This window comes from Orycteropus afer, unplaced genomic scaffold (genome assembly GCF_000298275.1).
Source record: "Orycteropus afer afer isolate SDZICR_OR568_19922 unplaced genomic scaffold, OryAfe1.0 scaffold00006, whole genome shotgun sequence".
Taxonomy (NCBI): domain Eukaryota; kingdom Metazoa; phylum Chordata; class Mammalia; order Tubulidentata; family Orycteropodidae; genus Orycteropus; species Orycteropus afer.
In genome coordinates this window covers 28,921,739-28,935,743 of record NW_006921593.1, presented here as the reverse complement: position 1 = coordinate 28,935,743, position 14,005 = coordinate 28,921,739, and the positions used below count along the sequence as shown (strand labels likewise).

At 42.5% G+C, this 14,005-nt stretch overlaps 1 protein-coding gene across 1 annotated transcript in view; it reads right to left on the bottom strand.

Annotated features, from left to right (window-relative positions):
* LOC103199585 (interferon-induced protein 75-like) overlaps window positions 1-13,748 on the bottom strand; it is a gene marked incomplete at its 3' end in the record, with an annotated part of 35,784 nt that extends 22,036 nt beyond the window's left edge. Inside the window, exons 1-3 of the mRNA XM_042780832.1 lie at window positions 13,602-13,748; window positions 11,348-11,516; window positions 2,437-2,520 (exon numbers count right to left, since the gene is read on the bottom strand). Of these exons, the coding sequence (XP_042636766.1) occupies window positions 2,437-2,520; window positions 11,348-11,516; window positions 13,602-13,748 (400 nt within the window). The remainder of the gene's footprint in view (window positions 1-2,436; window positions 2,521-11,347; window positions 11,517-13,601) is intronic.
* Window positions 13,749-14,005: the final 257 nt, after the last annotated feature.

The following is a 14,005-nucleotide window of genomic DNA, read 5'->3' as shown; positions in this document are numbered from 1 at the left end:
TTTTTTTTTTTTTTTTTAACTCTTAAAAATTGAAATGACTAGAGCTGAAGGTGAAAGTTCTCAGAGTCAGGGTGGGGCTAGGCTAGAGAATCACCAATGTCTGGAGCACCCATTAATTGTTGAGGCCACACAGTGGTTCTGTTTGTTGCTTTGCATTTTGGTGTTTAGAGTCCATGTCCCTTGTCCTTAATGCCCCCTCCAAGTTGACCTTTTCCAGACTCAGCCACCTTTCCCTCCCTGAGGACTTTGTTTCCACTCAGGAGCTTGGGTCTCCTGCACATTCAAGCTCCTAGAGTGTTGGGTGGGTGGCTGGAAGCTAGATCAAGACGCCAGTTGTAGGTGGGGAGGACAGCCCTGCTCAGGAACAGCCAATGGCTCTTCCTCTTTGTAGAGAAAAGATATTCTTAAGTGATCTGAATTAAGATATTTCCTTGCGCAGGGGCCGAGGGAGAAGGGGACATCTCTTAAGAGTCTTCTTTATCTTTTATTTGGGAGGTTAGGTTGGTACTGGATGCTGGGAAGAGGAAGGAAAAGAATAATGAATCTAGTACCAGCAAGCAGGACCAGAGTAAGAGAAGAGAGGACAGTCCATTCCAGCATGACAAGGACGAATGGCAGATGGAGCAGCAAGCCGGGGACAGGGTGGGACAGAGTGGAGAAGTGAACATTTACTTTCAGTTAGTTACTTTAGTTACTACACTTACTTCTTTTCTTTCAAAAATCTAGCTCATGGAATCTTTCACTGCTGTCTTCTCCCTGACTGTGTTAACCTTATTTGGGTATGTATTGGGAAGAAGAGGATCCATTATGACCCCTTGTTCTCTGTACTAGAAGGCTCAGAATTCATGACACTATTTTTGACAGGGCCCAATATTATACAAATGTCATATTTAATATAATCAAACTCTCTTATAATGACAGTTTGTGGTGGGGGGACAAGTAACATAATTTTTGAAGCTGTACCAGCTCCAGAAGACTTAAAAATTTGGTCTAATTCTCATTATATTAATTCTTATTATTTGCAATAAAATTCTATAAAGTCCCTTTGAACACTGAATTAGCCAAATCTGCCTTGTTTGCACTTCAGCTGGGAATGTGTGTTTTGGGCAACTAAAATTAGTAGCTACTCTGCATATGTCTGCGAATGACTATGAAATCCCTGTGAATATTGATTTGGGGGTTACAGACAAATGTTAGCTAGTAGTGGAATCCACTAATACAGAATCCATGAATAATTAGACTAGACTGGATTTCAATAACATTACTCTTGGAATCCAAGCCATATAAAAATAGTAATGTTGAAACTGAATGGCCCCCATAGTCAGGTGGGAGTTAGGTACCGGGTAAGGCTCATGGATGGTACACGTCACAAGTTACCTGTCAATTCAGAAAAGTGTTTTTTGATTATTGTTTTTTTGTATTTTGACATGGTATTTAGACATTGTAGACCCTAGCTGGTAAAAAGGATTAATGTGCTTGGCTGGTAACTGGAAGGTTGGAACGTCAAGAACACCCAAAAGTGTCTCAAAAGGCACCTAACAACAACAACAACAACAGGGAGGAGTTACTAGAAAGGACCGCCATGGAAGAAATCACCCTTGAACTGAATCTTTGCAGATCAGTAAGCAAGCAAGCAGGTAAATCAGGTGAAAAAGAAGAGAAGAGCATTCTAGGTATTGTTGTTATGTGCTGTCAAGTCGGCCCTGACTCATAGTGACCCCTCCTTGGGTTTCCGAGGCAGTATCTCTACGGAAGTAGATTGCCCAGCCTTCCTTCCAAGGAGTGGCTGGTGGGTTTGAACCGCCCGCCTTCTGGTTAGCAGTCAAGTGCCTTAGGCACTACGCTACCAGAGCTCCTTCACTCTGGGTATGGGAAGCACTATAAGGAAATATGCATGAACCTGTATTAAAATATAATCAATTAAAGCAACTGTAAGAAATCCAATATGACTAGAGATTTTATGGACTCTTAAGGCTACTACCTAGTGAAAGAGAAAACCAGTAAATGATACTGTCTGTATAGGCCACTTTTTGAAAATTGAGAACCAGTAATATTCCTTTCATTTACTCCAGGGTTGTGTGTAAGGGTACTTAATAAATACTTATTTAAAAAAAAAAAAAAGTGCCTCCAAAGAAAGACCTGGTGATCTACTTAAAAACAGCCACTGGAAACCCTACGGAGCAGTTTTACTTTGATAGACATGAGGTTGCCATGAGTTGGAACCAAGTCCATGGTAACTAGTGCTACTGGCCATGGCAGTGTCCTTGACAATCCATCCTGCACTGGGCCAGTGAAAAGGTCACTCTCTTTGTCTCTTTCTCTTTGTTACTCAGTTCTCTTTCTCGGGTTCTTGCCACAAGCCTCTGGGTTAACAGATGTGAGCTTGTCTTCCACAACCACCTTGAGTGAGGTTAAGTCATCCCTGCCCAACATTACCTTGCAGACGACCAGGTGAGGGGCTGGGCTTCTCTTCTGAATCTTCGTCATCATTTGTTTTGGATGTGAACTTGTCATTGGCCGCTGAAGAAAGGAAGAAAAATTAATTTCAGGTCCTAGGTACTATAACAATAACAACAACAACAACAGGTACTGGGGGCCAGAGAGAGTGAATGTAAAATGCCCATGGTAGAGGGAGCCTCAAGACTCCAGGACAGAGGGTTGGTATGATCCAGGCCTGGTGTTATGGGTTGAATTGTGTCCCCTCAACTATGTGTTGAAGTCTTACTCTCTTACCTATGCATATGAACTTATTTGGGAATAGGGTCTTTATAGAAGTATTTGGTTAACACGAGATCATACTGCAGTAGGATGGATCCTAAACCACTGCTAGCCTTATAAAAAGAGAAGAAGAGACATAGAGACACAAACTGAGCACAGAACTTTCAGCACCAATGAGAGGATAAAGAATTAGAGTGAGAGCTGATTGGGAGGGGTGATAGAGCGAGGACAGTGACTGGGGAGAGAGAAGAAGCTAGGGCCCGACAGTGTGACCATTTGAAACACAGGAGGAATTCTATATGGGCAAGGAGAATCCGACTTTAAGGAATCTGCAGTGGGACAGAGGCACAGTGTGGACAGATCCGGAGGGAATCAAGGTGAACAGAATACACACTAGATCCAGAAGAGGAAAGTACAGGGAAATGGGCAAGCTTTCCAGTGGCATTGAAAAAAAAATCACTGCCGTGGAGTTGGTTCTGACTCATAGTGACCCTTCCTTGGGTTTCCGAAGTAGATGCCCGATCTTCCTTCTGAGGAGTGGCTGGTGGGTTTGAACTGCCAGCCTTCTGGTTAGCAGTCAAATGCCATAGGTACTACACCACCAGAGCTCCCTCCAGTAGCACAGGCAACTGCAGAGGGAGGAAGGACCCAGTGAAGGGGGGTGAGACAACTTCCTACTGGTGAACGCTAGGCATTTGGGTTGAGGGCCCATGTGAAGGGGAAAGCCTGCGGGGTGGCTTACTCCGATTGAACACAGGATGCATGTCACTGCATCCTCCTCTGTTGGAGGCACTCCCATGCAGCAGGCTCCCATCCTCACTGTAGGCAATTGCCCCCTCCTCCCAGATGCCACTGCTGCCAGCTGACGGTAGCTGCACCAGCCCCTCCTCTTTTTTCTCTCATGCTCATCGAAAGGAAAATTGAACATTGAGAAAATGTCAAAACTACCCAAAGCCTTCTGTAGATACAATACAAGCCGAATTAAGATTCCATCAGCATTTTTAAAGGAGATTGAAAAACCAGTAATTAACTTTATATGGAATGTACAGATACCTCAGCCAAGCAGAGAACTACTGAACAAGAACAAAATAGGAGGTCTCATACTTCACAATCTCAAAACCTACTATAAAGCCACAGTAGTCAAAATAGTCTGGTATTGGTACAATGACAGACATGCAGCATGGTGGAACAGAAGTTAGAACCCAGAAATATATCCATTCACCTATGGATAACTGATCTTTGACAAAGGGCCAGCATCCATTAAATAAGGAAAAGACAGTTTCTGTAAAAAAAAAAAAAAAAAAAAAAAATGGTGCTGGCAAAACTGGGTATCCATTTGCAGAAAAATGAAACAAGACCATCCCTTACACTATATAGAAAAACTAACTCTAAATGAATCAAAAACTTCAATGTAAAAACTATAAAGATAAACAAAGAAAAAATAGAGAAAGACTTAGGGGCCCCAGTTTATGACAAAAATGGACTAACAAACATAACCAAAAATGCACAAACAGCAGAAGATAAACTAGATTACTGAGATCTTCTAAAAATTAAATTCTTAGATGTTTCAAGAGACTTCTCCAAAAGAGTAAAAAGAGAACCTACAGATTGGGAAAAAATATTTGGCAATGATATATCTGACAAGGGACTTATCTCTATAATTTATAGAAAACTTCAACACCTCAACATCAAAAAGACAAACAATCCAATTAAAAAACGTGTAGAGGACATGAACAGACACCTCACCAAAGAAGATGTTCAGGCAGCCAACAAACACATGAAGAAATGCTATTGATCATAGCCATTCCGAAAAAAGAAACCCAAAGTTACTGCCATTGTGTCTCTCTGACTCATAGCAACCCCCACTGGGTTTCCAAGGCAATAAATCTTTACAGAAATGGACTCCCACATCTTTCTTCCATGGAGCAGCTGGTGGGTTCAAACCACTGACCTTTTGGTTAGCAGCCAAATGCCTTAACCATTACACGTCTAGAACTCCTTTCGTTAGCCATAAGAGAGATGTAAATCAAAACAACAATGAGTTATCATCTCATCCCAGCAATAAGATCAGAGTTCAACAAGACAAAACAACAAATGCTGGCGAGGGTGTGAAGAGATTGGAATTCTCATACACTGCTGGTGGGATTGAAAATGGTGGTAAATGGTGTGGCGTTTTCTTAAAAAGTTGGAAATAGAAATACCATTTGATCCAGCAATCCCACTACTAGGCACATATCCTAAAGAAGTGAGAGCTTCACAACACAAACACAAACAGATATATGTACCCCCCAATGTTCATCACAGCACTATTCACAATACCAAAGAGATAGAAACAACCTATGGACTATCAGTGGATGGATGGATAAACAAACTGTGGTGCATACACACAATGAAATACTATACAACATTAATGAATAATAAAGAATCTGAAACACACCTCATAAAATGGATGAACTTGGAGGACATTATGCTGAGTGAAATAAGTCAATCACAAAAGGACAAATATTGTATGAGTCCAATATTATAAAAAATTGAGGTAAGGTTTACTTTGGAAAGAACCATTCTTTGATGGTTATCAAGGATGGGAGGGTAAAGGAGGGAAAATTACTAACTACGTAAGAGACATATATTAATTTAGATGAAGGGAAAGGCAATATACAAAAAGTAGAAGACCAGCCCAATATCACTAAGGAGAAGGAAGACACAGAGAGGTGCATAAGAGTTACAGACAACAAAGGTCAAAACTATTACATACACCATCCTGCATTATCAGTGATAACAAACATTAATCTACAAGTAGATACATAGGTAAATAGGCAAGATGATCAAGTGTGGGTAGGTGAACAGGACTATACCTACAACCATATAGGTTTGGCATATGAAATTTCTACATCCATATTTGCATGTGTATAAAAACATCCAAGTATACAGTAGAGCAATCAAGAGGCAAAGTTATGAAAACTTCTCAGCATAACCAAACACCTTGAGAGAGAGTGGGTCACTGAGACTGCGGGCTCAGCACCATAGTTGCAGGGGACATAAAGTTCAACTGGCATAGTCCACAAAGATACTGTCCTACATCCTACCTTGGTGAGTAGCAACTAAGGTCTTAAAAGCTTGAGAGTGGACATCTAAGGTGCAACTATTGGTCTCTCCTTGTCCAGAGCAAAGAAGAGTGAAGAAAATGAAAGACACATGGAAACAATTAGTCCAATTGTGGACTACGTGAACCTTAGCCTGCATGACCCTGAGACCAGAACAAGATAGTGCCTGGCTACCACTGTCAACCACTCTGAAAGGGATCACAATAGGAGATCCTGGATAGAGTGGGAGAAAAATGTGGAACAAATCTGAAAATAATAAAAAAAAGACCAGGTTGATTGGTCCGACAGAAACTGGTGGAACTCCTGAGACAATGGCCCTTAGACACCCTTCAAGCCTTAATCTGAACTCATTCAGTACGCTCAACTTTTGGGCAAACAATAGACAGGCCTATGACATGAACAATAACACCAGGGAGGAATGCACTCCTAAGAACAATCAAACATAAGAGAGCAAACGTGCGGCATTTCACCAGGGATAAAACTCAGAAGGCAGGAACAGATAGGAAAGAAGGACAAAAGGAAATGGTAACCACAGGGAGGAAGTGGGAAAAACACTGTTACATTTGGGGGGTTGATATCAATGTCATGAAAAAAATGTGAATGAACTATTGAATGGAAAATCAAATTTACTCTGTAAACTTTGACACTAATGACAATAAAAGGTTAAAAAAGAAAAAAAAAAAAAAAAGAACACTAATGACCAAAGGTCAGATGAGTTAAGGGATGACATCAAGGACATAATGCATGAAGAAAACCAATGTCATTAAAAAGACAGGAAAGAAAGAAAAGACCAAAATGGATGTTAGAAGAGACTGTGAAACCTGCTCTTAAATGGAAAGTAGCTAAAGTGAATGGAAGAAATGCTGAACAGAAGATTTCAAAGGGTGCTCAAGACAAAGTAAAGTATTATAATGAAATGTGTAAAGACCTGGAATCAGAAAACCAAAAGGGAAAAACACACTCAACATTTGTCAAGCAGAAAAACTGAAGAAAAAATTCAAGCCTCAAGTTGCAATATTGAAGGATACTATGGGCAAGATAGTGCCTAAGGCACTTGACTGCTAACCAGAAGGCTGGCGGTTCAAACCCACCAGCCACTCCTCGGAAGGAAGATGGGGCAATCTACTTCCGTGGTGATACTGCCTTGGAAACCCAAGGAGGGGTCACTATGAGTCAGGTCCAACTCGATGGCACATAACAACAACAACAATGGGCAAGATATTGAACAACATAGGAAGTATCGAGGGAAGATGGAAGGAATACACAGAGGCACTGTACCACAAAGAATTTGTCAATGTTCAACCATGTCAGGAGGTAACAAATGATTGTGAACTGATGGTAATGAAAGAAGAAGTCCAAGCTGGGCTGAAGGCATTGGTGAGAAACAAGGCTCCAGGAATTGACAGAGTACCAATTGAGATGTTTTAACAAATGGATGCAGTGCCTAGAAGCACTCATTTGTCTCCACCAAGAAATTTGGAAGACAGCTACCCGGCCAACCGACAAGAATAGGTCCATATCTGTGCCCATTCCAAAGAAAGGTGATCCAACAGAATGTAGAAATTATCAACCAATATCATTAACTCACACACAAATTTGCTAAAGATAATTAAAATATGATTGCAGCAGTAAGTTGGCTGGGAACTTCTAGAAATTCAAACTGGATTCAGAAGAGGACACAGAATGAGGGATATCATTGCTGATGTCAGATGGATCTTGGCTGAAAGCAAAGAACACCAGGAAGGTGTTTACTTGTGTTTTTTGTCTATTTAAAGGCATTCAATTCTGTGGATCATAACAAATCATGGACAACATTCAGTAGAATGGGAATTCCAGCACACTTCATTGTGCTCATGCAGAGCCTGTAAACAGACCAAGAGAACAAGGCTTTGCTGCCTGATTTGAAATCAGAAGAGGCGGATGCCAGGGTTGTATCTTTTTGCCACACTTACTCAATCTGTACACTGAGCAAATAATCAGAGAAGCTGAACTCTATGAAGAAGAACACAGCATCAGGATTGAAGGAAGACTCATCAACAACCTGTGACATGTAGATGACACTACCTTGCTAGGTGTAAGTGAAGAGGACTTGAAGCACTTACTGATGAAGATCAAAGCTTACAGCCTTCAGTATGGAGTAAACCTCAGCATAAAGAAAACAGAAATCCTCACGACTGACTAATAAGCAACATCATGACAAACAGAGAAAAGACTGAAGTTGTCAAGGATTTCATTTCACTTGGATCTACAATCAACTCCCATGGAAGCAACAATCAAGAAGTCAAATGGTACATTGCACTGAGCACATCTTCTACAAAAGAGCTCTTTAATTGTTAAAAAGCAAAGATGTCGTTACGAGAACTGTGGTGCACCTGACTCTAGCCATGGTATTTCCAATTGCCTCTTTGCATGCAAAAGCTGGGCAATGAATAAGGAAGACCAAAAAATACATTGATGCAGTTGAATCATGGTGATAGCAAAGAACGTTGAATATACCACAGACTGCTGAAGAATGCACAAATCTGTCTTAGAAGAAGTACAGCCAGAACGCTCCTAAGAAGGGGGATGATAAGACTTCATCTCAAGTACTTTGGACATGTTATCAGGAGGGACCTGTCCCTAGAGAAGAACATCATAGTTGGTAAAGGAGAGGGTCAGTGGAAAAGACGAAGACCCACAGTCAGGTGAATTGAAACAGTAGCTGTAACAATGAGCTCAAACGTGGCAGCAGTTTTGATGATGGCACGGAACCGGGCAGCATTTTGCTCTGTTCTGCATGGGATTGCTGAGTCAGAACTGACTCGAAGGCACCCATCAACACCAACACATCCAGAACTGTGAGAAAACAAATTTCTGTTATTTTAAGCCACCCATTTGTGGTACTTGTTATAGCAGCCCTGGGAAGTCACATGGATGGGAAGCAGCTCTTCCGGGTTCTGGGCCTCATCCAGCTCCTGGCAGTGAGCACAATCCTTGTGGAAAGGGCTGTATATGGGTAGTGGGTCATGGAAAGGAGTGGATCAATAAAAGGACAGAACACCGGGTGCCTAGTCACCCTGTATTGAAGATACACAGATTTTGGCCATGGTGTCTCTCACCTAACGAGAGCCTTCCTTCCTGGATGAACACAGGGCGATCCCTGGCAGAAGGGCTGCATGGTTCACTCAGAATCACACTCCTTTGCCGTCTGGGTGCTTCAGGCTGGCTGATGCTCGGTGGACAGGGCACATGGCTCGGTGGTGAGGGTAGGAGTGACAGCCTTGGTGGCAGGTCCTGGTTTGGAGGGAGGGCTTTGGAGCTCCATTCTGCTGGGTCAGCTGGGGCTGCACATAGGGTTGGCATAGCTGTGCTCCACCCTCCATAGGCACGGCCAACTAGAATTCGTGAATGAGCACATATTAGGTATTTGGAGAATTAGGAAACTCAGAATTAGGTGTTTGGAGAAGGAGAAGCCATCATACGTAACTTCCAACAGGATGGAAGCATGGAGTCACTCCTTCTCCCTAACCCAGGTGCATAGAACTGCATTCAGCCTCATCATCAGTCCATTTGTGGTCCCTTCCTGTTTTATTTACTTTAGTTGGGTATTCTATGTCACGGTAACTGCATTAACCCCTGGATTAAGGCCAAAGTGGTTTCACAGATAAAGTTGTATTTGACTTTGTATCCAGGAATTTAACTTCATTCTATTCTTTAACTTTGTTTGTATGGGTAGATACTCGCTGTACATGAAATCATTTTAGTAGAGGTCTCTGTTAGTAAATAAACATGTCACTTCCCTGGAGCAAAGAGAATAAATCCAGCTTCTTCAGCATGGCATGTTAGAACCTTCACACCCCAGTTTTGTTCATCAGTGCAGACTTGTGGCTCCCTCCTTACACACTACAATTGCCACACTAAACATCTTCCTACCCCCTGTACCCCAGGCCCGGGGCTTTCTGTGCGCTCTTCCCCTCCATGGCCAATGCCAGGTTTCTCTTATCATTCTTCTCCATCATTTATTTAAAAAGGAAGCTTGTCCCAACTAGTAAACAAAAAAGAGAGTGTAGAGACAGATCTGAGAGAACGACCTAATGAACCCTCTATCACAGAGTTGCAGACACAGGGCTACTGGGGTGCAGTCAGGCCGGGGGTCCATCCAGCTCTGGGCCCCTCTGGCTCACAGACCTGCTTGTTGTTAGATCAGTTTAGCGTGGCCTTTAGTTCCAAGCTTCTCCCCTCATTGCCCAGTGCTGCCAGGAGGACTAGGCCGCCTGCGGTGCCACCTCCATGGAGGTCAGCATTTGTTCTTTGCTGCCCCGTTAGCTCTAGGGATGGTGATGTGTCACTGAGCAGATGTAGTGCTGTCAACAGTGATGACTCCATTAAAGAAAATGTCAGTCCAGTGATATCTGGTGGCCTTTCCCATTGTTCTCAGGTACATGAACCACATGATTTGGCCTGAGTGTTTTTCCTCAGTGTAGAATAATTTCCCTCTTGCCCTTGCTGCTTTCTTCCCAGCTCGGCCACTACTCTTTTTTCCTACTCCCTTCCTTACCAGCTCTTTCTCAGTGGACTCAGTATACTTCACACTCCATTTCTTTCTCATGCCCTCTCCGTCTGTCTGTATGTCCCCTCTGTTCTTCTTTAGCTACGTCCTTCCCTCCTTCAGCTTGATAATCTGGCTTCCAGCTCACCCATGTTTAAGACAGTGGTTAAAATCGTGGGTTCTGGCATTGGGGGACCCAGTTATGACTCCTGGCTCTGCTTCTTAACAGACAAGCACTTTGGGGAAGTCACCTCTAAGCTGTAATTTCCTTATCTGTAAAATGGGGATAGTAACGGCATCATACCAAACCAAACCAAACACACTGCCATTGAGTCGACCCGACTCATAGCGACCCCTCCTTGGGTTTCCAAGGCAGTATCTCTACGGAAATAGATTGCCCAACCTTCCTTTCAGGGAGTGGCTGGTGAGTTTGGACCAGCAGCCTTCTGGTTAGCAGTCAAATGCCTTCAGCACTACGCCACTAGAGCTCCCAGATGGCATTACAAAATTGTTTGAAAGATGACATATGATAACCACATGTGGTGCTTGGGATAATGCCTGGCACACGGTAAGTACTCAGAGAAATGGTACTTGTTATTGTTCATCCCTATCCATTTCTTTTCCTCCCTGACTCTCCTTGTCCTTCCACCAGACCTGGTCTCTGTAACTTTGCATTTCCCAAAGGTCACTCTGTCATCTGATGTATTAAGTAGAGACTGTTCATATGATAAGCTGTATAATTTTCCCAAAATTCATGGAGCAGATGAGACCAAAGCATTTGTGTCCCCTAGAAATTCATCATTAAGAGTTGAGGTCTGAGTTGGCAAGGGGCTGAGCTTCCTGCCACACCTGTGAGAGAGGACAGCCTACACCTTCCCAAAGAGAGAGCAGGAAACTGAAGTGCATATTCCACTGAGTTGAAAACAAACCAAACTTTTCACACAGCAATTCCTCACATGTTTCTGCAGCCTCCAAAGTATTTGAGAAACCTCATTACCACTTCTGAAGCTCCTGAGAATTGTCACTAGATTGGGGTATTCCCGCAGGTTAATGGAGCTGAACAACACCACCAGAAGCGACAGGTCAAATGTTCTCTCCAGGTTGGTGAGGACGTTGTGCACCACTCTTGATACAGGGACCATATTTTGACAGGCTTCCAGAGATTCCTGAAGAAATGGAACAAATTATTATTAGAAATAATTATAAAATTGAATAGAGGGTGATTATACACTTGTAGTTTTAGAAGTTATCAGAAAGCTATTTCACATTTAACATTAAAAAAAAAAAAAACAAAAAACAGCTGCTTGAGGCTAATTATTTACAACCAAATTTTTCTGGGATTTGGTTTCTTGGTTTCATTGAAGGTTTAGGGTCATACTCATGACAAATCCCAGTTAACTGGCCTACCAACGGGTTTAGTACTTCTGTCCTACTCCTAGTTTGTTGTGTAGTGTCTGGAGCCTTAAAAGCTTGCAAGTGGCCATCCAGAAACAATTGGCTTCTGTTTTCCTGGAGCAACAGAGGCAGAAGGAGAGGCAGGACCAGGAGGACATGGAACTTGTGGCTAATTGCTTTCAAGAACAAGAAGAGTTGGATGGTGCCCAGCTACCATTACTAAACATTTTTATCAAAGATTCTACTGAAGAATCTTGATCAAAGGGGGGAAAGTGTAGAACAGAATTTCAAATTCTAATGGCCTCCAGACTTTCTGGAGCCATTGAAAGTATTGCCCTTCAATAATATTTAAAGCTTAAACTAAAAATATCTCCTGAAGTCTTCTTAAAATCAAACAATAGTTTAGCTTAACTAGTAAAAAATTCTGTCTTGAATATTATGGTTTTTTAAGAAATACCCATATGGGATCAAATTGACAACAGTATCTTCAGTGTTCAGATATTAGATAGGAACCATAGAGAACAATGAGTTTATAATAATTGTGGAGGAACAACTCAGAAAAGGAGTACAATGGTTGCACAGCTTAGAAAATGTAATCAATTTCACGGAATTGTACATATAGAAAGGGTTGAACTGGTGTATGTTTTGCTGTGCATATTCTCAACAATAACAACTTCTTTAAAAGTATGTCTGTTTTTGTAAATCTTACTTTTAGGAACATTGGAGGCAAGAGAGATACACTAAGGATGGAATGTGGGGTCAAAGTAAACCAACTGGTTGTCATCAAGTTGACCCCAACTCATGGTGACCTCATATATGTGAGAGGAAAATTGTGTTCCTAGGGTTTTCAATGGTTGATGTTCTGGAAGCAGATGAATAGGCCTTTCTTCTGAGGTACCTCTGGATGAACTGGGACTTACAACTTTTCAGTTGGCAGCCAAATGTGTTACCTGTTTGCACACCCAAGAGTATTCAAAGTAAGCTACTGTGTGATTGCTTATGTAAGGCTTTGATCGGGATGCTTCAGCAATGGACTTATCAGTCTGTCACAAGTGGCAATTCTGTTGATTGCTCCTTAGTCTCTGCTCTATCCCCGACCTGGGTTGACCTGCATGGGTTCCAGGCACAGTGAGATGATCCAGAAACCTCTTGCTGAGAACATGGCCAAAGTGAAAACCATGGCAGGTGATACTTGATTGAAAAATACTTACTGAGGGCCTACTAGGCTGAGTGAGCTAGTCCTTGGGTACACAGCTGTGGTAAGATCAACATACTGCTGCCTATGTGGTGGCACTATCAGGCAAGAAAGATGGACATTTAACAGCAAACACAAATTAAAATTAAATACCTAACTACTAATTGTGAGAAGAGTTGTAGAGGAAAGCATAGACTCTATGAGAAAGAAGAACCAGAGGGTCTTAATTAGATGTGTAGGTCAAGGAGGCCCCTATGAGGAATGGCATTTGGCCTGAAAAGGAAGTTGTAGCTAAACACAAGGGAGTTAGATCCTTCTATCAATGCTAGTACTTCCCTGGGCCTGGGCCTGGGCCTCAGGAAATGCTTTGAAAACCCACAATTATAAGGACAGAGTGCCATTTTGGTCCACAGATCCATAGTTCCCAGCACCTACCTTATCTCACATCTGTGACTGACAAACTCCTCAGCTGGGTGTTAGGAGTTGGAATGGCCCCTGTGATATCTTTTCTCCCAACCACCCACATCTTCCTGATGATGAACATGCCTGGGTTGGTCCTTCCAAACTCCAGAAGCCCTGGTGGTTTGTGGTTGAGACCTGGATAATAGGACCTACTTGGGGAGGACTGGGCTGCCTTGAGAAATTGGTTAACGTCACTCACCTTGTACATTCTGTCAGTGATGAGAGACTTGTCTCGGAGACCTTCAAAGAAGGGAAATGGCTTGTGTATGGCATAGGAGATCTCCAGCTTCTGGTATATGAAGTGCTGAAGAAGGGCCTCTTTGAAGGCCTTAGTCACAGTGAACATCCTGTGAAAAGAGGAGCAAACACTCTGAAGAGCTTGGGGAGCTGCTCTCTGCATTAAACGGGCATCATCTAAAGACAGACAACGCTGGTCCCAAACAGTGTCCCTTAGCAGTCTTCAAAGTAGTGTCTGCCTAAAAAAAAAACACTTTATGGATGTAGGAAACAGTGACAACTCCAAACAACCATGTAGCTAGGAGGGCTGAGAGTGACCTACAAGATGATACCAAAATCCCAATGGGCTGCTGATGAACGTAATGC